This window comes from Fukomys damarensis, unplaced genomic scaffold (genome assembly GCF_012274545.1).
Source record: "Fukomys damarensis isolate Sample0158 unplaced genomic scaffold, DMR_v1.0_HiC HiC_scaffold_8, whole genome shotgun sequence".
Taxonomy (NCBI): Eukaryota; Metazoa; Chordata; class Mammalia; order Rodentia; family Bathyergidae; genus Fukomys; species Fukomys damarensis.
The window spans coordinates 30,789,578-30,816,198 of record NW_022900920.1 but is presented as its reverse complement, the minus strand read 5'-3'; the positions used below and the strand labels follow the sequence as shown (position 1 = coordinate 30,816,198).

Sequence of the window (26,621 nt, the reverse complement as noted above, 5' to 3'; positions counted from 1 at the left end):
CGCGGCGCGAGCCGCACGCGCGACAATCCGACCAATCGCGCGTCTCTCCGCCTCCCGGGAGGCTGCAGCCCCGCCCCCGAGGCTGGGTAGTTTACATCCTGGGAGGCGCGCGCTTTTTGAGCGTTTGAGAGGCGGCGTCATTCTCAGGCTCGGGAGGCTACCGGGAGGCGCTGGACGTCGCGGGTCTGTGGGGTACTCTGACCCGCCTCAGGCCTGCGGTCTCTGCATGGCTGTGGGCTTTCTGCAATGGCGGGAAGGCGGGCGGGCTTGTGTCAGGTTTTACCTCGCTCAAAATTGGTGCGTTTGTCCGAGGGAGCAACCTGGGCGCGTCTGCTTTTCCGTGTCTTGTGTCTTAAAGTACAACAGCCAGATTGGGCGAAAAGTTTCTCATACCTCAGACCTGGCGGGTAACAAGGCCTGGTCCCCGCGCTTTTAGGGTTCAGGATGCTGGACAGTCGCCTGATTAGTGAGGATTTCGGCCTCAGACTAGTGACAAAATGAGTTCCTGACTAGATAAAGTGGTTCTTCCCGAACTTTCTCGCGGTAATGGAGATTCTGGTGATACTTTAGAAATGAAAACAAAATGGCCTCAGGTACTATCTGGTTAATTAACTCTCATCAGAAGATGCTGGCTTACAGAGGATGTGTGGCACAGTAATGAAAACTTCTTTGGTAAAACATTGAGGACTGTAGATGTATGGCTAATTTGATTTGTATTTTGTAATTTTTCTTTTTTAGAAGTAAACCAAGATTTCATTTGCAGTATGGAAAGCCCATCAGGCTCGGCTGTGATTTTACCTAGCACTCCACAGGCCTGTGCGAATCCTCCAACTCCCCATATAAATTGTTCTCGGAAAGCGGTATGACAGCCTCAGTTCTTTTGGTGGATCCATTCTGTGTATCTAAATTCTGTGGCAGTGGTGGTTTTCAGTCTAGTAAGGAGTTAATTAACATAATGCATAACACCTCTCTCCTTATCCCCCCCACCTTCCCAGGAGGTTTTCATCTTGAATCAATTGCTTTTAGTTTCAACTCAAGGTATTACAATAATCCAAACTGAGAAGTCTGGATCCTTAATGAGTTGGTGGCAGTAGGTCTTATCCTCAGTCTGCAAATCGGAAGCACCTAGAGTAGTGTCAGTCACATGCTGGTTGTTAAACAAATGCCCATTGGTTAAGTGCACTGTTTAGAAGGGTGTTGACATTGCTAAGAGAATGAAACAGTTGGAGTGTGTGGAAACTAAAGACGTCCTGTTACACTTATTTTAGATATATGGGGATAGAAAGTCATCCAGTAGTACCTGCCATAGAAATGTAAGGCCTTTATTTCTAGTAGATTTATTTACATCAACAATTTTTTTTTCTTAATGTTTTTAATATTTTGTATCCTTTCCAGCCCATGAGTGCAACACTTAAAGAAAGATTAAGGAAAACAAGATTTTCATTTAATTCCTGTTGCAGGGTAGTAAAACGTCTTAAAATAGAGGATGAAGAAAATGATAAGACCTTTTCAGAGAAACCAGCATCTTCAACAGAAGAAAACTGCTTAGAATTTCAAGAAAGTTTTAAACATATAGATAGTGAATCTGAAGAAAATACATACTTGAAAAATACTCTCAAAAATGTCAGTGCATGTGAATCTAATTCACTTGATAGTATGTCATACAGTGCTCTTCAAAATGATTCTGTGAATGAGAATCCTGAACAAGGGTTAAAGGAAGAAAGAGCAGAATTGTTGAAGCAGGTGCAGGAGAAGGAAGAACTACTTCGGAGGCTAAAACTAGTCAAAATGTATAGATCAAAGGTGAGAATTTCAGAACCGTTCCATATTTTAAAATCTTACATAAATTGCAGGGAAGTAATTTCAAAAATAGGAAGTAAATTTCTTTTAGCATAATAAAACAATAAGCCAACCATCCAAAAACCTGTTTCCAACTTTAACTGAAATGTAAGCTAATTAGAGGAGACCTGACAATACCAGGTAAAACTTTTTAAAGTCTAAGCTTTTATATAACATGCAGTTGAAGCTTTTCTCGTTTCCAGCCCATAGCAACAGAAGTATCAACTGTTAGATATAAATACAGTGGGAATAGAAGTGGCAGCTGATGAGTACAACTTTTAAAAACGGCCACAGAGTACAGTAAAAATATTTTTAACAGTGAACTTGTGATCTTAATAATTAAAATGTCTTAGGCATTTTGTTTGAGAAAACAACAAATATATATTAGATTTTAGATTTCAACCCAAATCAGTAGAACTTGGGTGTCTGGGAGGAGAGATAACCTCTTTTCTAAATAATTCATGCCTATGTAATTGTGGAATAAATGATGGAGTAGCATATCTGTTGTATGCTTGAGTTTTTAGGGTTTATGAGATTGATGTTGTATTTCTAGTTTCAATACTGTCATCTTGTAGAGCAGTTTTAGGCCCACAGCAAAACTGAATGGCAGGTACAATGTAGTGTCATTTTAGAAGCATAACTGTATGGAAACTGGATTTTAAAAACCTTATTGCTTCTTTACCTAATTTTGCTGTAATGATTTGAATTTTCTCTTGAGAATAAGTTTGTCCCAGAGTTTGAACTAAACAGAATGGTAGTAGAGCTCAAGTTGAGTGACATAACCTTTCTATGTTTACTCATCCTACTTTTTTATAGGTAGAAGTTCCATTCATTCCCAGGAATGTTAGCCTTTAAACCTACACAAACTGATTTGACAGCTTTGATTAAGTAGCACGACTGTCTTGCTATTGACTTACATCTTTTTTTTTTGGTCTGTTTCAGAATGACCTTTCACAGTTACAGCTGTTGATAAAGAAGTGGAGAAGTTGTAGCCAGCTGTTGCTTTATGAGTTGCAATCAGCTATGTCTGAAGAAAACAAAAAACTAAGCCTTACTCAGTTGATAGACCACTATGGGTTAGATGATAAATTGTTACGCTATAACAGAAGTGAAGAGGAGTTTATAGATGTTTAATTACTTTTTTTTTTTTTCTTTTTTTCAGTACTGGGAGATCAAACCTAGGCCCTCAGGTGCACTCTTAACCATTGAGCCATACCCCTGGCTCCTTTTCAGTAAATCTTTGAGAATGACAACTTAATGAAAAGACACTTAAGACATTTTAAGGGGAAGATGTTGGCGATTAGGGTAGTGGTGGTGAGCCTATGGCATGTGTGCCATAGAGGGCTGTTTGTATCCTTCCAAGCTCTAAAAGGTTTGCCATCTCAGCATTGGGTGTCTTGACCATCAATTTAGGGTACTCTAAGACATAAATTCAGTCCTAAAATGAAATACAGTATTTTGAATGGATTTAACAGAGAATTTGACATTTTAAAGAAATGTTAAAAGCTGGGTTTGGTGGCACTTGCCTGTCCATAATCCAGGCATCCTGGGAGGCTGAGACAGAAGAATGAAAAGTTTGAGCCCAGCTTGGCAGCTTAGCAAGACCCTGCCCTTAGACCAAAAAAGAGGGCCGGGGTGTAGCTCAGTGCAAAGGCCCTGGGTTCAGTCCCCAAATGAATGAGTAGGTGAGGGATGTAGTTCTGTATGAAGGTGCCAGTGTTCATGTGCACGCACACACCAAGTTAAACCATGCTTAAAAAGTAATTTGAACAGGCCTGGGAATCAGTTTTCATATGTTGTTTTGCTTTTTGGACAAAAAGTCTTATGTTCAGGGAGGGAAGGGGTATGGGGAAAAAATGAGAACCAAGACCTGTCACGTAAGGGTACAAGATCCCAATGATAAATGTAACTACTGTATAAAAGTACCAGTGAACGCAGTGAGGAAAAAAAGTCTTAATGTTCTGTGTTAGTCCAATCTGGTGAATGTCTAAACCTAAACTGGTCTAAAAGTTCTTACCTGTCTCCTGAGTTTGTAAACCTGGTTCGTTACATCTTGTCATGTGCTAATCTCAGCTAATTAAACTTAGGTCCAAAGTGATACTCTTCTGCCTTCATATTTTATACATTCCTCATTTAATGAAACAGCTGTCCGTTTCTTAGGAAATGACCTCATTTTCTACATTAAGATATTCTGGCGTACAAGGTCCTTCACATTCATCCTTTCTAGCTTCATCTGTCAAATAAACAGGGAGTGTTCAGTTCACAGTGACTCCTCAGCCGGAAACCAACCTCTTGTCAAGTTACATATCGTATCTGTCATCTTGGCTGTCTACGGGGACCCAAGTGGCCTAGTCCTTGAGAATTAAGACTTGGACTCTGGGAGAGAAAGCCCATTGTGTTTGGCTGGAGCTGTTAAACGTAAACTGGAAGCCAGAGATGGCTTCCCTAAGAAAGACTATGTGATAGATGGGGAGAGCACTTTATGGGTCAGTGGTTTTACAGCCACTACTTTTACCAGGCATAACTTAATTTAAGTACAGTCCCTTCTATTGATAAAGCCTTGAATTTTTGGTACAGCAGGAAACCCCAGGGCCACGGACTTGGGTCCATTCACCACACACACACACACATTCTAGTTTCTAGACACTGCCCTTGCCATTGGCATTTGTGAATCTGGGATTCCAAAATGGACACCCCTGGGTGCTGTACTATTCTGGTGCCTATCAGCCAGTTTCTGTCACTGCTGTCCAGCCAGGGGGCAAAAATGTGGCAGGGAAATTGTTGCCCCTGGTGGTGGTAGTGGCATTCTGGTAGTCAGTGTGGGGTGTCTTTAGATTTTGGGGTCTACAGCTGCCACTTCTGACAGCTGGAGGCAGTACTCTGGAGACACCCCTAGGTATCCACTTGTGGGATCTGGGAAAGCTGGGACATGGACCTTCCAGGCACAGGCCCCTGGGCCTGCCTGAGAATTTCAGGAACACAGCAGGTACCTGAGAAACAGGAGGTGGGTCACGGAGGATGAATGGGGATTATGGGGCAGTTTCAGATTTGAGGATACCTGTGGGTAGCCATCTTTTACCATTTCTGTTGAGTTTCACTTCCACTTAATGGGATACAATTATTGAAAATTACCAAATATTAGAGCTAACCTTTAACAAAATATTTTCTTTGTACCAAGTTTAAGAGGATAATCGAGTATTAGCACCTTAGGTTTAAAGATAAGAAAATTCAAGATTAATAGTTAAAAACGAAGTGCTTATTTCAAACCAGAGCCAGGATTTGAACCCAGGCAGTCCAGCAACAGAGCTCATACTCTTTATTCCTATGTATATGTTATATGACTATGTATATGTTATATGACTCAGTTTGTATCACTAGTTGATACCAGGTAAGGTTTTAAAGGACTAAATATGGGAACACAACTGCTGTTGAGTAGAAGCTTAGAGGAATCTATCGTGAACAATACTGACAGAAGACTTGAGGTCCAAGGCCTGTGTGTCCTACCGAAGCACCTGCCAGCTCTGCAAAGCAGAAGGTACGTCCTGTTGAAAAGGCTTCTCAGCATGAGGGTGAAAGGGTTCTGCTCACCCACTCCATTCCTCAAAACTGAGGCAGCCAAGCAAGAAACATTGTCGGAGTCAACCAGGGTTTGTGATGAAGAAACAAACAAAATAGGATGTTTGGTTGTTAAGACCCGGGAATCCACAGTGAAAACTACGGCATCAGCTATAGCAAATGGAGTGTCAGTGGGCACCTTAGGTGGTAGGGCACTTCAGTTACGGAGCGGGAGGGAGACACCACGGTTGATAGAACTAGCAGGTCTGCCTCCCTGCTCCCCACAGTTCCTGTCCACAGGTAATGTTAAGGGACCCTAGATGTAGGAAATAGTGTTAGTGGACACTGCCTTACTGAGTCAGCCAGCTATTTCAGAAGTCATTCTAGTCCTAAGGAGGGGAGCCACCAAAAGGATGGTCTCGACACTGACCCATCCACCCCTGATCACTATGAGGGTGAGCAGGGGGACCTGGAGGGTCTTTTTCTAAATGGAGTTGATACAGCTCTCTTGCTTTACCTGTGCCCGTGTATACTGGATGTGGTACTGTGGGTCAAACTTAACATTTTCTTTATAAATTGCAGAACCATGAGGGTTTGCATCACTAGAGATAGGTTCATTGATCCCAATGTTAGCACCTTACAGTGCAGCAGGCTCAGGAAGTTTTCTGCCAATTACTTTTCTCATTGTATAGTTATTATCAACAATAATAATAATGCATGGAAATAATAAGGCACTTTTTTTTCCTCAACTGTTGGGCAGGGCACAAAATTGAGCTCTATCACAGTAAGAAATAATTATGCTTTCAAAATATGTCATAATTGGGCCAGGAATTTAGCTCAGCGGTTTGGTGGCCTGCCTTGCAAGCGCAAGGACCTGAGTTCAATCCCCGGTACAAAGAAAAAAAGTCATAACTGACAAGTGATGTAAGTTTTGGGAAAAGTAAATACCTTGTTCTGATTGATAGAACAAGGATTAACCTTCAAATTCTGGTTATTTTAAATGAATGAATGAAATCTTGAGCCAGGCAATGTGGTACATGCCTGTAATCTCAGCACACACTCTGGGAGGCTGAGTCAGGAGGACTGCAAGTCTGAGCCAAGCCTGGCCAAATGAGTTGACTTAGTGAGACCCTGTCTCAAAATAAGAAGGGGCTGGGGCATAGCTCTGTGGGAGAATCAGTCCTGTGGTCAATTTCCAGTACTGCCAATAAGTAAGTAGAACACTTTTCTCTTTTTTCTAGATTGGGGATTGAACTCGGAGCCTTGTACATTAGGCAAGTGCTCTCCTCTGAGCCTGGCATTGAAAACTTTCTTTCCATCTTAAAATCTTGTTCTTTCTTGAATGAAAATAGTTCTTTTACACACTTATGCAGGACAAAAATTTATACACTGATTACAAGGCTAAAATTAAACAAATTACTATTAGAAACATGCAACTAAAAGGTGACTTTACTAAATTTCACAATATAAAAGAAAGAGAAAGGAATCATTTTACCCAAATGGAACGATTTTTGAAATGACTAAGGCTAGGCCTTTGATTCCTGCTAGTGTTTCACAGTTTAACAAGAGCAGGGAATGTTTTCATCCTTAATCTTTCAACTTCAGCCTGAAGAACTGAGATCTCTTCAGCTTGTTCTTTTGAAATATTTGTCAGCTTTTGTTGTTTCCTCATACTTTTGTATCGTTCTTTGGCAATCTTTTCACAAGTCAGCGTAGACCCTATCCCAATATCCAAGATGAAGGAATTAGTTGGATTATTACCGACACTTTTAAATCCAAAAGCAGCACCCAGAAGTGACTATGTGGAAGAAATGCTCTCAGGTGTATAACTAGTGTGCAGATTTCAGAAACACCAATTACTCTTAACGAACTGCACAGTTAGTTGGATGAAGAGAAAGGCTTACCTATTGCATTGCAGATGTCTTGCCTCTCTGAGACAGCTACCAACTCTTCTCGTAGATTGCAGCTTAGAGTATAATTTGCTGCATCTTTTTGATTGCTGAACTTTCCCAGTTTTTTGAGTAGTTTTTTGCAGTTATTGACATTCTTTTTGTGGGTCTGAAAATTTTGTGCCCATGAAACCCCACAAAATAATATTTTAAAAATGTAATTTATAAAGACATATTCTTATATTTGAAATACATGTCCATCACTAAGACAACATTGTCTCCCTAGTTCCTGCCATATGGTCTGTCCACAGTAGATAAAACAGTACGTTAATACATTCTAGAAAAAAATTTGTATATTCTTAAAAATTAGGGAATTTTTTAAAGCTTGAGATTACTTTGTTTCCATCTTACATACACCTTATAATAAAAACTGAGCATTTGCTATGCAGTTAAGACAAAACCTTTATAGTACCAAGGAAAGACTACGTTGAATCATAACAGATTATCATAAATCATAACTTCATGTGAAATTGGAAATCCCTTTCTAGTTACATATGTCCCCAGAGGTTAATTCTCATTTAAAAAATCCTTTAGTCTATACCACTGGTTATGGTTGCCTCTAATTACCTGATGAATACCACTAAATGATCAAGATTCTGTTAGGTTCCTTCTAAGTTCATGACTGAGACACTATTTTTTGGCTTAAATGATTCACAACTGTTGGAATGGTAATGGTCAATATCTCTGGAGACTTACCTTATCTAAGACATGAATGGTTTGTTCCATTATTCCAATCTGAAGAGTAATCAAAGACTCATAATTTGGTTCATTTAGGTACTTGAAGAGAAAAAACATATACATAAGAATATTTTTTTCTATTTCTTTCAATAGGTAACTTTTTAAAGGTTATTTTAGTTTCTTAAAAGCTACTGGTTTTATAGCAAAGTTAAAATGGATCTGATTTTTGTGCTATATTTATTCCTATCAGCCATCGATACATTCATCTGTATACTGTTACAAATGCCTAGGCTGTTTTCTCATTCATCCACTTATTTAGCCAACACATTATTTATTAAATGTCTCACTTGAGACCTACATTAACAGAATTCTGGTTAGAGATAATATGGTGGCATAAAGATAGACATTACGACTTAGCCTTCAAGAAAAATTGAGCATAAAGGTATTAGTTGCCAGGAGAAATGCAAAATATTAGCAAATACAAAGGTGGTTTGTTAAGGGATAGGATAACAAATCCAGGCAGGGTTTATGAAGGAGTCAGCAAACTAACCCTGGGAGAGCAGGTAGACTTGAGGTGTGCAAAACAAACCAAGGAAGAAAAGGAAGGAAGGAAGGGGCAGAAGTTGTTGAAAGGGGAGGTGGAAGAAGCAGAAGAAAAAGAGGGAAATGAAAGAAAAAGAGGAAGAGGAGGAGGGAAATGCTGATGAACAAGGAGAAAAGTGGCAAATGAATTTGAGTCTAAAAAGTTAAACTGAAAGACCCTGCCCACCTAAGGACCTCATAATTCATTTCTTGTTAATAAGTATCAGTTTAAAAATGTTTGAGCAGGGTAGTAATGTTATTAGAGAAAAATAGAAATTAAAATCTGACATCATATGTAAGTCAAAGAACAGACTAAACAATTTAAAATTTAGAAACAAAATTTAAGAGAAGGAATTTAGGAATTAATTTTAACTAGGTCTGGTGGCGCCTGTAATCCTAGCACTCTGGGAGGCTGAAGCAAGAAGATTGAAAGTTTGAGCCAGGCCTGGGCAATGAAGTTCTTATTGAGGCCCTGTCTCAAATAAAATGGGTGGGGATTGCTGCAGATGTAGCTCAGTGTGAAGGACCAGGGGTCAATCCCCAGTATGATTTTAAGAAATGAAATTGATTTTAAGACTGAATCACTGAAAATGGAGGGACCCGAACTGGGACAGAAACCATGGTGACAGAGACCACTCTGAGAGCTGCAGATTCCTATTAGCCCACAATGGTTGCCTGAAGAGCCAGCAGTTGGGGTGTGGGAAAGGAACAGCTCCCTGCACCACTGGTCAGAGCAGAGGTCTCAGTGATCTGAGACGTGATGTCTTGGATGGCAGGACAATAGTGCAGCTAAGGGCAACGTGACTCGTACAGAAAACTTCTATACAGGCAGAAATTAATCTATGGGAAAAAACAAATTTCCCATTAATCTATGAGCTGTTCCTGCTAGAATGTCTTGTTCCCTTGTTGCTAGGATCCTGCTCGCACCAGTGCTCTCCACCACACTGTTCCCTGCACTGCCCCTCATCCCTTCAAGAGGCTGTGTGTTAACACACAGTGGCGAGCTCCAGGAGATGGTGTCTGAGCCTGATAAGAGCTCTGACCATCCAGGGCCCCCATTTATGTAGTAAAGGTCTTGTCTTTTGTTATCCTGCCACTGTACCCTTGGTTAGGTGATTGGAGATCTCATCAGCCTCCAATATCATGGGAATAAAGATAATAAATAGATAAACAGGAGACTTGGAAGACAGGAAAAAGAGAAACCAAACACAATTAAAACTTTCGACTTTGGCCTGCCTTGCAAGCACAAGGACCCGAGTTCAATCCCCAGTACCAATAAAAGACAAAAAAACTTTCAAGCCTGAGAGAGGGGCTTCAAAGAACAGAAATAAATTAAGAAGAGCTTTGGGAGGGAGAAAATACAGAACTGGTGCTTGAGGGAGGTGAGGGGCAGAGGGCTTAGGCGGGAATGAAATTGGACATTGGGCCAGGGATTTAGCTCAGTGGTACCACTGCCTGCCTTGCAAGTGTAAGAACCCGAGTTCGATCCCCAGTACCGCCCCCTCAAAAAAAGAAATTGGACTGGAATCCAGAGAGCTGGGATTAGACTTTTAGAACTGATCACTGATGTTAGAAGAACAGAGATGATCATCAAAGAAGGCGGCAGGGAAAGAGACACAGCACTAAAGCAGAATCTACAGAAAGGCTATATTTAAGACTTAGATGGAAAAGCGTTAAAGAGGCCAAGTGGCCCGACATGTAGAAAGAAAAACAGGAAAAAATAAGGGCAATAAAAGCCAAAGGAATGAGTATTCTAGTTAATTTAGCTAAGGGGGATGGAAGGGTGATAAAGAAGCACTGGAGTAAACAGTAAAGAACTAACCTGCAGTGAACTGTAAGAGAACTGTGCTGCTTGGATGGGTCCTAAAGATGTGGAGGTAGCAAGTGTAAACTACTGGAAGGGAAAGAATTCATAGCAATGCGAGAAAATACTCTGGCTCAGAATATGCCTGACATCATGGAAGCTGGTTAAATGACTGAATAAATTAACCAATGAAGTTAAAACTAGGTAGGGACAACTTACCTTCTGACGATCTCTTGAAAAAAACAGCATCTGAATGTCCCAAGCCTTCTGATTGAGATCCTCCATTTCCATCTCCATTTTCTTATGATCCCACTCAATCTGATATATTCCTTTGTGTACATTTTTACTTTCCATCATACTAGCAATTTTCTTTTGTCCTTGAGTCTTGAAAAAGTGCAATTGGCATTCATATAATATGATTCTGCATTCAGAGTTGCAGGCTACTGAAGGCAGAGGCTAGCACAGAAAATGCTCGGGGCACAGAGATAATCTTTTTAACATGTGCAGCAAATATTAAAAAATGAGTACTGAGGCCAAAAATCTAACTTTTGGAACTTCATGCTACTTTCTACTCTTAAAAAAAATTATTAGTAAATGTTTGCAATCCAAATTAAATACCTTCATCATGGGAAATTGGTACATACACACATTGCACCTTCATACCTTTTACTTCTCCTCCTACCCCTTCTGCCTCCATTCCCAGCACTATTTCTATTATTTTCATCTTCCGATTATAGTTTGGCCTCTCAATTCCTTGGGTTTTCTATTTTCAATGACTCTTTTTCATTGCGGTCAGCCACCCAACTCCCACAGTCAAACCCTCGCTCTCGACATCGATAGCTGCAAAGCCTAAAGTTGAAACATTTCTCTAGAACATTCTTAGCTGGGGGAAGTCTGCTGCCCCATCCAGGCACAGTATGTTTTATGCTATGTCGGGGACATTTCTGGTTGACAGAACTGGAAAGCATGTAGTGTGTTGAGACCAGGGTTGCTGCTAAACTTCTGCAAAACACAGCCTGCACCTCCCTGCCCCGGGGAAAAAGACCTTCTCCCCACCACCACCATGAGTGACAAGGTTGTGACATGCTGTTTTAGAGCTCTGTCTTCTTTATGCCTTCCTTTCAGTCAGCTTTTTTCTGGTAGGATGTTAATCACTATCATTGTTCCCCTTTCGTATCTTTTAACCATCACTGATGCAGCTCCTTCCTCACCTTCCATTGAGACTATGCTTGTCAAGTACACAAATCTGTCCTCCTTGGAACGGCTTCTCTCCTGGTTTCCTCCTACTCTACTGCTCCACTGTCTCCTTGCCTGTTCTCTTGTCTGCTAGGCCTTTCAGAGTTGGGTTTTGGGTGTAGGCTCAAACTCCCTTTTCTTTGCTCTACCTCTAGGTGGTCTCAAAGAATCTCACAGTTTAAAGGATCTATATTTAATACCTGTATGCAGTAATTCATGTGCAATTATCTACATGTGATCTGTACAGACAGCATTCCTCAGACTGAGCTCTAGTCTCCTTTACATTTCTGATGGGTTATCCAAAATTTTAGGAGGTTATTTTTTTTTTAAATCTCTATCTTTCACATTCAACCCACAAAGTGTTGCTTCCACATGAAAAATCATGAAAAATCCAAATAAACTCCAAAATCATGAGATCACTGAGATCACAGGGCAACAAGGTATCCTGAAATCTAAGCAAATAAGGAGCAACCAAGCAGAAATAGAAGTCAAACACTGGCTGATTTGGAGGGAAGCCACATTTGGCATCATCAAAGGAGTTATAAAGAATTTAGATAATTTTTTTTAATACATTGCAAAGGCCAAGCATGAGCTAGTGTGAGAGTGTAGGTTTGGTGGGGCCAGAGGCAAACAGGTGTTTTCTCTCCCTTGCAGGTCCCTCCCTAGCTGGTGCATCCCATTGGCCGAAAGACAGGCAGCCACTGCAGGAAGCTGCAGAGGCCACTGGGGTACAGACCCAGAGAAGCAGGCGGAAGCAGCAGTCTGGGACAGGCGCAAACCAGCCAGATCCTTCTGCCATAGAGAAGAAAGGATTTATTTCCTGGGAGAAGGGCAGCAAATCCTGTCACCTGCAGGGCCAGAATATGAACAACTCTGTCTGGAGGAAGAGGACAAACTAAATGGAAACCAAACTTTTTACTCCATAGAAGAGGCAGCGAAACACTATCAACCAAAAATTCTAGATTTATAAAAACTATCCTTCCAAGATGAAAGACAAGCCAGGTGGGACATACCTGGAACCCCAGCTACTGAGAGGTAGAGGTGGGAGGATCTCAAGTTTGGGGCCAGCCGGGGCAACAGAGTAAGACCTCATTCCAAAAACAAATTAAAATTGAAGGATAAACTAAGACTTTGTGAGATAAACAAAAGTGGAAGGGGTCCATTGCTAGTAGACCTGCTCTATAAGAAATGCTAAAATAATTCCTTCCAGGTGAAAAGAAAAGATACTAGACAGACAATAATGCAAGGCTACAAGAAGAAATAAAAGTACTGCATAAACAACATAACCACATACTGGGCACGATGGCTCACACCTGCAATCTCAGCGACTTGGGAGGCTTAGCTGAGGCGGGAGGATGGCAAGCTTGAAGACAGTCTGAATACAGAGTGAGACCCTGTCTCAAAGTAAAAATGTAAAGCAGAGGAGAGGGGAGACAGGGATGTAGCTCAGTGGTAGAGCACCTGCGTGGTGTGGGTTTGGTCTCCCCAGCACCACACACACACACACACACACATATACACAGCAACCATGTAAGTGACTAACAACTAGAATCATTGTATTTGGTTTATAACTTTCTCTGTTACTTAAAAGAAAAAATGCATTCAACAATAATTATAAGTCTGCTAATAAGCACAGGCTGTGAAAAGACGCACCAATGGCAGCATGAGAGAGAGGAATGGCTTTAGCGGAGCAGACTTTTGCGCACTATTGAAACTAAACTGGCACAATTTCAGATCTGATCAAATAATAAAGCATGGATATCACTGTGATCCCCAGAAAAATCACTAAGAAACTAAATGAAAATCAGAAAAGAAAATAAGAAAGGAAGATCTAAGCAGTGCACTGTAAAAAATGAGCTATATATGAGCAAAAGCAAGAACGAAGAGATCGAGAAACCAAAAAAAAAATGTGAAATACAGAAAACAAAGATCAATATCAGAGCTAAGTTTTTCATCAATAATTCCTTTAAATATCAATGGATTAAGCTGGTTATGGTGGCACATGTCTATAATCCCACCACTCAGGAGGCTGAGGCAGGAGGATCGCCACAAGTTTGAGGTAGCCTGGGTTTCATAGTGAGTCCAAGGCCAACTTGAGCGACAGAGAGAGAGCCTGTCTCGCTCACCCCACCCGCCTCCAAAATGTCAACGCATTAAATGCTGCAATTAAAAGGCAGGAACAGGGAGAATGGATTTAAAGAAAAAACACACACACATCCAAAGGATATCATGTCTAGAAGGGATGTGCAAACATCTGGAATGTGAAAGGATGAAAAGACACACTCCATGGAGATTGTAACCAGAGGGTCTGGGTGGTGACACTCATGTCAGACAACGGACACGAGACAAAGACTGTCGAAAGAAACGAAGGACATTATATAATGGCAAACAGACAGTCCGCCAAGATGATACAACAATTGCGCATACACAGGCAGGTAAGAGCCAAGCCCTAAAGTACGAGGGGCAAAAGCGAACAGAACTGGAAGAAAAACCGACAGCGCTGCAAGAGTCGTTGCAGGCTTCCAAGCCCGCTTTCAGGGTCAGTTAATGACATCACCTTCTACTCAGGGGCTCTACCCCAAACAGGATGCTTTACCCAATAATGTGTAAAATAAAAGTGCAGGAGATCAACAAGGAATAGAGAATCTGAGCAACACCATTAGACCCAACCGCACAGTACAGAACACACCACCCAACAGCAGCAAAACGCACAGCCTTAGCGGGAAGTAGGGAGACAGGTCCTTTGCAAATGGGAAGGGGACCAAGAGATGGCGAGGGAGGGAGGGAAGGAAGAGAGGGGTGTACAGGAATTAGGGTGTGTTATGTGCATGTACCAGCTGCCCACGCCATGTGAACATTGTGTACTGCAAACGCACACTAATAAAATAAAAATTGCAAAAAAAATCCTTTGTAAGAATACATGGAACATGGTCCAGGACAGACCCTACGTTGGGCCATAAAACAAAGGGGAGTAAATCTTTAAAAACTGAAATTAAGCAAAGTTTCTGCTCTAACCACAACAGAAAGAAGCTAGGAGACAAGAACAAAGGAAAGAACTGGAAAATTCCTAATTATGTGGAAATTAAATACATTGCTGAATAATAATGGGCCAAAGAAAACATCAAAAGGCATATTAGAAAAAATTCTGAAATGAGAAAAAATGAAAATAATGAGACGCCCAAACTTATGAGATGTACAAAAGCAGAGCTCAGAGGGAAATATCTTAGCAGTGAATCCATCAAAAAGAAGACAACACAGTACACAGGGAAGAGAGGGGCCTTCAGGAAACGGGGGCATGGGAGAAAAGGGGTGGCGGGTACATGAACAGGTGCAAATTCCCTGTGATGAGCGTTATCACTATGTATCCCGGAAATGCACCGATAGATGTTGTGCTACTAAAAAAACGCAGACCTTGCATCAGTAATCTAACTTTACACTTACAGCACTAGAAGAGGACAAACTACAACCACAGCTAGGAGAAGGGACAGATTAAGAGCAGAAAAGGAATGAAATAGAAGATAGAAAAACAATAGGGAGAATCAGCAAAATAAAAAAATTGGTTCTTTGAAAAAAGTCCAAATGAGCAAATATTTAGCTAGACTAAGAAAGACCCAAATGTCTAAAATAAGAACTATGATCAGAGATATTACTATCAATGCTCTATAAATTTAAAGAATTACATAATGAAAATTATGTATACAATGTATAAACTACATCTATATAAAAAGAACATTTAACTCCATGGTCCCAAACTTTGTGTACCTTAGATTTTATTTTATTTATTTTTTTTTTTGGTACTGGGGATTGAACTCGGGTCTTTGCACTTGCAAGGCAGGCCACCGAACCGCTGAGCTAAATCCCCGGCCCTGTACCTTAGATTTTAAAAAATTTTTATTTGTATTAATACATGTTTGTAGTACATAATGACTGCATTCAACATGGGAAGTTGGAATTGTATTTATCTGAGGGGTTAGGATTATTTGGGAGGACCTTAGCATTACTAGAGGAGTTTTGAAAAATACTCATGCTGGGGGACAGGGACTGACAACGCTGTAAAGTCCTTCAGGGGATTTTAAGGCACAGCTACAGTTATGGTAGGAGCCACAGATTTAAATGAATTCAAAATACTTGCCATGGACATAAGAAAACAGTGTAACATGTGGCAGGCAGTATGTTGTGCTGAGTTATTCCTTTTTAAGAAAGTATAATTACCCGAATTACAGAGTTCAGATCTTCAATGATGGTCCTATTGATGAGAATTGCATCAGGATACTGCAGAGTTTGCTGGAAATTCTCCAGTTCTACTTGTCCTTGTTTAAGGAGAATTTGTATCGTCAAATTCAGCTGGTATTTCATTTTGTCTTCCTGTAATCTAAATCGAAAAAGGCCTCAAAGCAGGTAGTTGCAATACATTTATATTTCAAATTTTACCTATTACCTGAGAATATAAAATTCAAGTAAGGCCTGGAATGTCAGTGGAACTGTTGTCCTGCTCTGAAAGGACCCTTCCTGAGCAGAAATACCTAATAAACTTTGTCCTGACAAATAAATAAATAAAATTCAAGTCAGCTTAACTAGACATCAATGTGAAGAGCATTTCCTAAATGGTAAACGCTCTGAAGACTCGCCAATGTCTTTTCGTACTGACTGAATTACAATTGAATTGTTCAGAAAACAGCAAGGACAGAATATATTCATAAAATTGCACTTAGGACCAACGAAATGCTGTATAGTTTTGTGTTTTGTTTTTTTTTTGTACCGGGGATTGAACTCATGTCCTTGAGCTTGCAAGGCAGGCCACCGAACCACTGAGCTAACTCCCCGGACCCTGTATAGTTTTGATTGTAGTAAAAATGAGGAAAACAGAGATACTGCCAGGTGTAAAGCCTGTTAAAGTTCTAATTTGTTGATTTACTGATTTCTGATACTACATTAACATATTTCATCGATATGCTACTTATCAAATCTATCTCTGCATAATTCGCATTCCTGCCTGAAGTCTAGATGGGGAACAGTGACGAAATGGGGAGCATCGAGGTACTTATCCACGGGGCTGCCGACAGGGCCTTCCTGAAGCAAGAATTTGAAAGGGTAGAAATCCAGAGAGGGAGCAGAAGCTGCCCTGAAGAGATCGGCGCGGCTGGCGGACGCCTGCTTCATTTTCCGCAAGCTTACGCAGCTTGAGCCACAAAGTACTCCCCGGCAGAGACAGGTCCTCCATATTTTTATGCGGAAGTGGCAGTTTTAAAAAATACTAAGATTTTTTCTAAAACTTGCTTCTTTATATTAGGAGCACTGAAACACGCACGTGGTAGACTCCATCCGGAAACAAGTGTTACCGAACCAAGTGCGCTTTTCACACAGCCGCTCTCCACCCAGTGCCCAGACGGAGACAGACCCGGCCTTCCTGGGCCCGACAAGTAAACCTGAGTGAACGTTTCCAATTACAGGGTGAGTTCGTGGAACACTTTCTCGATCTCCTGCTGCACCTTTTCGTCATCCTCCAATCTCTTGCGGAGAAAAGCCGTCATCTCCACTAAGCCAGCCGCTTTCTGCTTCACCTGAAAACACCCAACACCTCAGGAGCCAAGGACCTTCAACTGTGGAAAACAGACGTCTTTAATCTTTTTTTTTTTTTTTTTGCCACAAAACTTTACCAAGCCCATTTTCTAAGATTTAATAAAAATTCAAATCCTTGCCATTATGTAACAGCAAATGCGTAAAACTTTCATGGGACATTCCATGAAAAGGAAGAGCAGCAAACGGCTTCTTGCTGAAAATCAAGTAGGCGAGCAACTAATATTTTTTATATCGCATTTTGAAATTTGTTCCCATCAACTTGGATACAATTAAAAATTCATAGATATGTGAACAAAAACAATGTGCCAGCCTGATGCATGTGGCACTGAGATCAGGGAACTGGGGGAGGGAGGCAGGGCACAGGCAGGGAGCAGCACGAGGAGAGATTCTTCTCCACAGAAACCTGCTTCTAATTTTTACCCTTTGCTACACTATTTTTCTATTTTAGCAAAACTATAAAGTTGATTCTGGTGAGCTAAATAGGACCCCAATCTATGCAAAATAAGATCGTCGATAAGAGAAACCTGTCTCATCTTGAAGAGAAGTAGAAGGCGAGCCATAAATAAATCTTAGTACAGTAGTAGCTACACTATGAAAGTGTGATTAAGGGGATAGTTAACGTTACTAATCTATTTTATCTAATAAAATATATCCAAAATGGTATGTCAACCTATAATCGGTACAAGAAACATTAGTGAGGCATTTTCCATTCTTTTTCTCATACTGTCTTCTAGATCTGTGTGCATTTTCCGTTTGTAACACATCTCACTTAGGAATGGCCGCATTTATTTCAAATGCACGATGACCACACACACCCATCTCTATAGGCCACTGTTTTGCAGCGTGGGTGTATGAGCACAGGACCACACTTTAATAGCACCAAAGTTTTATTTCGTTATTTTATTATTGACATTACCAACAACTACTACCTCAGAACAAAAACCTAAACCATAATGATGTACTGACCAGTGTAACTATGTATTTGATATTAATACACTAAAAATAAAATAATAAAATAGATGACATTACATACTTTGTATTCATTTCCCACTTTTGCTCTTCTCGTTATGCAGAAATGATCCCAGACCAAGGGGTCCAAGCCTTCTGGCATGTTAATAATATTGTCCAACTCCTCCATGGCTTTCATTGTCTGGGCAAAGGTGTCCTTATTCAACTCGCCAACTCCTGGTTGCTCTCCAAAAGGGATGATACTGGCTGTGTCTGATTGTGCTTTCTGCTTCTGCATTCTGGGATTATCAAGAAAATCCCATTAATATTTCACATTCTTAAAAACATGAGTGTTAAATAACAAGGCCCTTAACACAGGCATGATGCGCTGTGTGCCAATTCCCTACAGCACCTGATGGTTGGCAGGGGCATTGTTTCAAGGAGAGAAACACCACTTTGTCCTTCCGCACTCTCTAACTTCCCAGACCTGACCCTCGCTGGACTCCCGACACCCCTAACTGTTGTCAGCACTGGCCGCTTTACCTGTGCTTGGGGCTGCTGCCCTTCTGTGTGATGTAAGCAGACGGTAAATGCCCAGGGGAGGGGAAGGGGTATCCCCTGGGTCCATCTGGCACATCCTCTGTGGTACCCTTTTTGCAGCAGGATATACTTAGGTGTATGTGGGACTCGAGAAGTGTTTCTTTCACCTACACTGACAGATTCGCTTTGTTTCCTGAGCTGCAGGTGGGAAGGAACAAAGGGCACCCAGTGTGGCTTTTCTGTGCACGGTGAGATCAGCTACCACGGACAGGGCAGTCAGGGAGATGCTGTGCCCACAGCTGGCTCTGAGTCTGATAGTTGCAGTGTTAGGGTTTGCAGCTAATTCTGTCTGACAGCAAAGCGTGTGTCTTCCTCCCTGCTGCCTCCCAGTATGTAGAAAGCCACACTTCTTTCTTCACAAGGAAAAGCCATGCCCTTGGGTTTATTATACTACACTGCTTTGCAAACAAGGAAACTAAGACCCCTAGATTGCACGGAACTTGTCAAGGTCAGAGAGAGTCCGTACGCAGGACACAAATCAGCCTATTCCTTTGTGAAAAACTGTATGATTTCTGGGTGAAATTTGATTGACAGCCTGAATTTATACTGGCATTTTTCAAACTGCTTTGAGCACAATCACATGAGATAGTCTAAGGAAAAGCAATTTTGTTTAAGTAAGTTGAGAAAACACTGCTTACTCTATTTCTTATACTTGGTGATCCAAAGGCCAAAGAACAAGTTCCAAGAGGCTCTGCCATAAATAATGCTATTTAGCTGGGTTTTATTAAACCCAAACTTACTTTGTCTTGGAAACCTATTACATGTAAATCCAACTCACATCATACTTGTTAGGACATATTTGGGGTAAAATTTTATGAATCTGTATGCCATCTATGACTTAGAAGGAACTACTATCACATATTAAATAGAAACAATGATAGCACTATGCTAAATGCTCAAACGTTTTAAAGTCATGAAATAGTTATATTTCACTACCCTATCTAAGATATAGACATAGTTTTAAAAAATACTGAATAATGATGCAGATGAACGTCTTCACCTAAAAGATGTCACACATCAATTTCTATCTAATTGGGAGGAAAGTGAGAATTTATTCTTCATCTATAGACTTTTCTTAGAAACCGAATAGCAAAGTAAAAACAAACCTTGGTCGGCGTTTAAAAAGTTTATAGAGTATATCCACCTGTTGACTTGGAATTTCAGAAAATTCCTTTTTGAAGCTTCTATCCAGAACCTAAGGGCAAACACATCGCCAGATTGTGACTTTGCTCAGAAACAATACTCTTAAAGACAGGGGCTGTACCACTTTGATTAAAAAAAAACAAAAACATGAAAACACGGTTTATGAAGTTGTTAAGAGGGTGACTATTCATGGTGCAGACTTCTCAAAGATTTATTTTTGAATAGCAGGTACCTTAGTGTATTAAAAATATTATTCCATACAAGAGGTCTTGAAAATCATCCAGAAGTTTCTTCAAATAATATTTACTCCTAAAAACATGCAAGTCAGTGAATTCTTTCCATCCCACTCCATTCCATTGAATTCCATCGCTTTCTACCCCTCCGTTTCACTGTTCTCGTCTGTCTTCTTTATGGGATTCTATCCTATTCTTTTCCTTTATAAGCCTGCTGGCCATACTTATTAAATTGATTTCATGATCACAGATTTTTCAGAAACATACAGTGGCATAGAAGGACACTGGCTCATAACTGAGAATCATAGTAGGAAAGAAATCTGACAATATTATGTTATCTCCCATTCAACCTTCCCCCAGCCATGAGAGCCACAACTCGACTGTCCAGTCGGTGGGACACAGACTCACTTTGTCCTCTGCCAGCAAGTTGTCATAGTTCTCCTTGTACATATCGAGGTCTTCTCTAGATTTCCGGACTGCTTCTGAAGTGTGGCTCTATAATAACAGCAGGAATAGTGAATTGGAACTGGAGACTTTTGGGGACAAGCAAAACCACGGGAGATTCTAAGAAGGGATTTCCCGGTACAAGATAAACATGCCCATGAAATACCCACTACAGATACACATTACAGAAGGAAGCACACCGGAGACTTGGGAGGGCCATGCATCCGATCACGGGCTTGGAAGGGCAGCCAGCGCTGTGCATGTCTGTGTCTAAGAGGACCCTGCAATCTTGCCAGGAAGTGTGGGTGAGGACAGTGTCCGGGCTCGGCATTGCACGGACCCACCTGTGTCCTGAGGAACTAGAAGTACATATGGACAGTGGCTGCACCATACACGAACACAGCCCACTCGGCCTCTGCAGTGACCAGCTAGGAAGCTCAACCACAGCTGTGGCCACAGCCCAAGTAACCAGTAGACTGCCAATCTACTGTGGCAACCAATAGGTTGCCTGCTTCTAATTGGTTTGCCCATACCAACTGATTCCACGGACTGTGCCTCCTCACTGAAAAGCCTGCCACCCCCTGCCTGCCTCCACAGCCCAGTGCAAGTGACAGTGGCTGTTTTCCGCACCCTGCCAAGCTCTGAATAAAACACTCTGCATAATCTTTTGGGTGGTCTTCATCTTTTCCACTGCTCCTGTTTCTGCTCTATGACTCGAGCATTTTATTCGGTCTCTCTGAGATGGGATCTCGTACCCAGCCAGGTTGTTGCAAGGTGGGGTGTACCTAGTTCTTTGCTTTTGCTGTTCGACAGACTCTTAGAAAAAAGTTATGTACTTATGTCATTTATGATACTTTAAATTATACATTCATAAATGTCCCTTATTGATAAAAAGTAATAAAAGCTGACATATTTTAAAGCTTATTATGTAATAAGTTTTGACATTCATTCTTCTAATGAATCATACCCGTTAATACTTATACATAGATCTTTGTTAGAATATGACAGTGTTTGTTCTATAAGCTAACCCATTGCTTCTGTGTTTAGTAAACTTTGGGAGTTTCATGGTGCAGAGAGAACAGCATTCCTGGAGAGTGGCATGGAAGCACCTTCAGAGATTGTGTACCATGTCCAGCATCCCACGTATAGCGAGTCACTAGTTAAAGGCTGATGCTTTCTGCTAGGTATCTAGGTGGCTTCATTTTATAAACCATGAGGCAGAGAAAGTTACAGTTTTATCATTGATTTGATTTTCTCTGGTACCAGGGACTGATGCTAGGGAGGGCAGAGATACATTTCTAGCCCTTTTTAAAATTTTTGATTTTGCAATAGGGTTTTGCTGTTGCCTGGGCTGTCCTTGAACTTGTAACCTTTCTGTCTCAGCTAACTTAGCAGCTAGGATCACAAGTGTGCACCATCACACCTGGCTACACAGTTCTGCTAACTTATGACTGCATTTGCAGAATCACGTAACTTTGTTGCTAGAGGGGGGCGGGTATTTCCTGGCCCTGGAGCAAAGTCACAGAGAGGAAGCCAGGGGAGGCCCACGGTTTCCTAGGAATGGCAGAAGGAAGGAAGGAAGGATCCAGCTGCAGGAGCTCTTGCTAAACATGAACTCAGATGCAGAAAAACCCTGGGAATCAGACGTTAGGCACTACACTTACTTTTTCTTCCTGCTTCTTTGAAAGGTAGTTGTTCAGAAACATTTCTCTGGAGTTTAACTCTTCATCCAAGAGTAAAGAAAAAATAAGATTACTTATTTTCAGTTCTTCCTGTAGAAATATGAAAGGGGTGGAATGATCAATACTCCTACTGGAGAAGACACTTTCCACCTTTGGTCATAGGCTTAGCTCTAAACAAGTAAGTTTATGATGTACAAGTAAGATGTTATGGCTTGTGTCTAGATGACCCCCCGCCCCGGAAACTTCATGTATTCATATGTGTGGCTTTTGGAGGTGGCTGGATCAAGAGTGTGTGATACTGTGGTGCCTGGATTGAGGGTTGCATGGGTTTAGCATGGTTCTGGGTGTAGATAAAGGAAGGGAAAGGGAGGCTGGATGCTGCTTGCTGCTTGCTGCCTCTTGCCTGGTCTGCCACAGACTGTTTCTTTCCTGTGGTGCCACCCTGCCTTGGAGACAGCCAACTGTGGACCAGAACCTCTACAAATTGTGAGTCAAAATAAACTTTTCCTCCTTTAGCTTGTGGGAGTTGGGTATTTTGTCTCAAAGATGAGAAAAGTAACTATGACATAAGAAATCTCTTTTTTGGAGGGGAGACAGAGTGTTGAGTTCAGACCCTTACCACTGAGCTATGGTACCCTCAGTCCAAGAAAAATATTTTAATGAAAAAGTGAACAGAGACAGTCGCTGTAACTATTTGGTTATTTTACCTTTTCATTATTTCATTGTAAGTTAAAATACACATAAAGAAAAATAAATAACATGAATGTATAGTTTCATGAATTAGAAAGGCCATTTTCCTTTTAAAGCCTTGTTGTCACCACACAGTTCAAGAACTGGACCTCTTCCTCTAGAGAACTTGTTTGCAGGTGTCCTTGTTAAGCTCTCAACCTCAGTGGTGACCAGTCTTAACTTTCACAATAGCAACTTCCCATGTTTCTCTGTACCCAAGTGAGTGTGCCATCAGGCACCAAGTGTAACTTGTCCATTGAAACCAATGTTGTCATGTCTTCTAATCTCTTAATCTTCATGTGCCCTTCTACCCCTGGCTTTCCTTCCCAGCTGATCTGTGGAAATCAGCAGTCTCTGTTGTTTGCCCTAAGCTGGGTCATACCAACTCATACTCGGGTGTGGTTCATCAGGCTCCTTAATCCTTTGTATTTTCTAAAAATTGACAGCTGGATCCAGAAGGCTTAGACCTAGGTTTGATCCTTCGGTAGATCTGTAGGTGATATGTTTTTTGATCAGGGTACAAAGAATATCTGGTTATCTTTCTGTGACATTTGCAGCTGTGATGTCTGTAACTCCATTGAGAATTGCAAAATGGGAATGGTCTGTTTCTACTTTCTAAAAAAATGTATTAAAGGGACCGGAGATTAAGCTCAGTGGTCCCATCACCTACCTCACAGGTGGAAAGTCCCGAATTCGATCCCCGGTACCCAAAAAAATGTATTAACTAAAATACTTTTCTTAAAAGGAGCTCTACTTATCTACTGCTTGGTTACCTGCTGGTTCAAATCATACGGGAAAGGCAGAATAAGTACTGGATGTTTTGCTTTCATTAATTTCAGATAATGAATTGTTGTCACCATTTGAAGTTGGCATTTTCCTTTTAAAAAAATATCACAAATTCATGAATTTGAACAACTTTAGGGGGTCTCAACTAATTCAATGACTGTATTATCATCTTTGAACCTTCAAAGGTTTCACTCAGAAATGTGTGGCTCCTGAACCCTTTGGATGTAACCTAGCAGTCTGATGCCTTCCTCGTTATTGTGTATAAGACGCTCTGAGCTTATCTGTTTTTCTTAAATAAGAGCTTCACTGCGATGTATTTCATGTACACACAGCTCACCATTTACAGTGTGCAACTCAATGGCATATGTTGTGTATTCAATCGCAAAACTTTGTCACTGCAAAAAGAAACCCTTCAGCAGTGATTTTCCAGTTTACTGTCCTGGCCCTCCCCACAGCCACTTCTCTCCCCTCAAGGCAAACACCCACCAGGACAGGAGGAGGAATTTTGGTAGCCAGGGGAGCTGCATGTGAGCCCCACGAGGGGCTTGCGGGCGAGTGAGGGTGTCAGTCACTGTCTGGGAACCTTTTGTTTACCTGGTTGACAACCGTCTCAGCCCTCACTCTCCTTTCAAAGAGTCTTTTCAAATGTTCGTCAAAGTTCTGTGTGCTTTCTTGAATAAAGTTTTGAAGTTTCTTCAGTTCTGCTTCTAAGGACTGAAAGGAAGGAAAACATTTAGAAATATTAAAAGTGAACGCAAAGCTGGTGTTTGCACTTTGCCACAAGGGAGGGACAGTGGGAAGGGCAGACCTTGTCACTGCTGTGGTCTGGACATGTTCCAATTGGAACTAAGATATTGTTTGTCTGGGATTTTTGCTTTTGAAAATTACACTGAATGCCAGGTGTCACGGCACATGCCTATGAGCACAGACTTGGGAGGCTGAGGCAGGAGAATTGCCATGAGTTTGAGGCCAGCCTGGGCTACACAGTGAGTTCTAGGCCAGCCTGAACTGTACAGTGAGACCCTGTCTCAAAAAAAAAAAATTGAAAAAAAGGGTTAAAAATCATTAATCATGGCTAATTATGCAGCCTATAGTATGCCCAGTAAAACAAATCATAGCAAATCTTCCCAGGAAATTCTGACTTTATGGGATAGCAATTTCCAGACACATAATTTGGCCCTTTAAAAATCTCGCATTTTTTTCAAGCTCTGGATACCTTTTCATGGAATTTTATATTATATATTTTTATATATATATTTGTGGGGGGGCAGAGGATTGAACCTAGAACCTTCTCTCTGACCTACATTCCTTACCTTTTATTTATTTTTTATTTTGAGACAAAGTCTCACTAAGTCACATAGTTGCCCAGCCAGGGCTTGAACTTGAGATCTTCCTGCCGCAGCCTCCCAGAGTGTGGGGATTACAAGCGTGCACCACCAGGTCCAGCTTTAAGTTTTTATGTCAGTAAAGAAGTAATCCAGGGTGAAGGAAGAAGGTGGAGGCATACAGTGAGACAAGACTGGCCGTGAGTAACTGTGAAACTGGACAGGGTGATCACACTATTCTCTACACCACTTTATTGTCATGGTTTGGTTTCCGAGACAGGGTCTCACTGTGCGGTCCAGGCTGACCGCGCTCTGTCCTCCTGCCTCAGCCACTCCAGCGGTGGATTCGCGGGTGTGCACCGCCCTGCCAGGCTCTGTTCTGTTATGCACGTTTGACATTTTTCATAATAAGCTCTTCTGTTTAATTGAGGAGATGGACACTGGAAATGGTGCACGTGGACTTTCTTGAGTTTTGCTGTGGAGGGGAGCAGGGATTCTGAGCAGCGGACCAAGAGGAAAGTGGGGTCAAGAGGAATTTTGTTTATTTTCCTTTCTATTTTGAAGTAAGTTCAGTCTAACCGAAAGGCCACATGAATACTAGAAAGAACTCTAACATCCCCTTCGAGGGAGAATGTGTACGTGTACAGTGCGTGTCTGTGCTGCTGGGGAAGAATCCAGCGGAGGAAGCAGGAGCAGGCTGCCGAGAGGGGAGCCCTGCAGCGGCACTGCGGCCTGGGTGCGGCTGCACGGACCATGCATGCAGGGGCGGTGGAGGTGGTGGTGGGAAGGAAAGATTCCTTCGAGCTTTTCCTTTCCTTCTGGTGAAATAGGAAACAGGGCCAGCGTGAGCTAAGGGCTCGAGAAGTCAAGCAGCAGGGTGAGCGGAGATCCAGGGCCCGGCCCCACCTGGGCACTGGGGAGACCTGCAGAACCTCAGGCTCCTAACAGCTCCCGGATGCCAACACAGGAAGACACTGTGAAATCTGAGTGTGGCTCTGCAGCCCCCGGGGGATGTGGATTGCGACCCTTGTGAGAGCACCAGTTGGGTTCAAAGGCATTAACCGAGGGTGAAACCCGGTACAGTCGCCATTTTTCTTTATCTACTGCATGAGTGGAGGTGCAGAAAAGGCAGAACACTGGATATAATCATGCTGGGCTCCCAGGAGGAGTGTGAGGAAAACTATTTCTTACAACACGAAAGTGTGGAGTGAATGCCCTTGAATGGCCCCCATCCTTTTTCTTCCTTGGGCATCTACGCTCCCTAACTCCTCCAAAAATCTGCTTCTTTCAGGAGCACTTGTTTTGGCTTTTTTAGGTGAGTACTGTTTTAGGTGAGATGCAAGGGAAAGCTGCGGTGAATAAAAACATGGATGGTTACGCATGGGCTCAAGGAAGTTGTTCTTGAGTTACAGCCACCATAAAGCTGCCAGGCCATTCTGTCTCAGAGGGTGGTGTGGTTTCACTTCCTTTGTAGAAGAATAAATACTGTTTACTGGCTACACACTGTC

The 26,621-nt window shown here is 41.7% G+C and overlaps 2 protein-coding genes across 8 annotated transcripts in view; one reads left to right on the top strand and one right to left on the bottom strand.

The window, feature by feature from the left end:
• Sfr1 (SWI5 dependent homologous recombination repair protein 1) overlaps window positions 1-3,344 on the top strand; it is a 3,762-nt gene extending 418 nt beyond the window's left edge. The window contains exons 1-5 of one of the 7 annotated variants that reach the window (XM_010626480.1): window positions 74-183; window positions 437-543; window positions 739-860; window positions 1,396-1,803; window positions 2,782-3,344. In XM_010626480.1, the coding sequence (XP_010624782.1) occupies window positions 765-860; window positions 1,396-1,803; window positions 2,782-2,973 (696 nt within the window). In that variant the 5' untranslated portion in view covers window positions 74-183; window positions 437-543; window positions 739-764 and the 3' untranslated portion in view covers window positions 2,974-3,344. Of the gene's footprint in view, window positions 1-73; window positions 544-563; window positions 594-738; window positions 861-1,395; window positions 1,804-2,781 lie in introns of those variants that run through there. The other 6 variants (XM_010626478.1, XM_010626479.1, XM_010626476.3 and 3 more) reach the window with 6 other exon arrangements.
• Window positions 3,345-6,651: 3,307 nt separating this feature from the next.
• Window positions 6,652-26,621, bottom strand: part of Cfap43 (cilia and flagella associated protein 43) — an 86,386-nt gene continuing 66,416 nt past the window's right edge. Inside the window, exons 28-38 of the mRNA XM_033761245.1 lie at window positions 24,383-24,502; window positions 22,256-22,363; window positions 20,556-20,642; window positions 19,878-19,966; window positions 18,257-18,470; window positions 17,092-17,204; window positions 15,856-16,015; window positions 10,627-10,791; window positions 8,040-8,120; window positions 7,299-7,452; window positions 6,652-7,113 (exon numbers count right to left, since the gene is read on the bottom strand). Of these exons, the coding sequence (XP_033617136.1) occupies window positions 6,947-7,113; window positions 7,299-7,452; window positions 8,040-8,120; window positions 10,627-10,791; window positions 15,856-16,015; window positions 17,092-17,204; window positions 18,257-18,470; window positions 19,878-19,966; window positions 20,556-20,642; window positions 22,256-22,363; window positions 24,383-24,502 (1,458 nt within the window). The 3' untranslated portion in view covers window positions 6,652-6,946. The remainder of the gene's footprint in view (window positions 7,114-7,298; window positions 7,453-8,039; window positions 8,121-10,626; window positions 10,792-15,855; window positions 16,016-17,091; window positions 17,205-18,256; window positions 18,471-19,877; window positions 19,967-20,555; window positions 20,643-22,255; window positions 22,364-24,382; window positions 24,503-26,621) is intronic.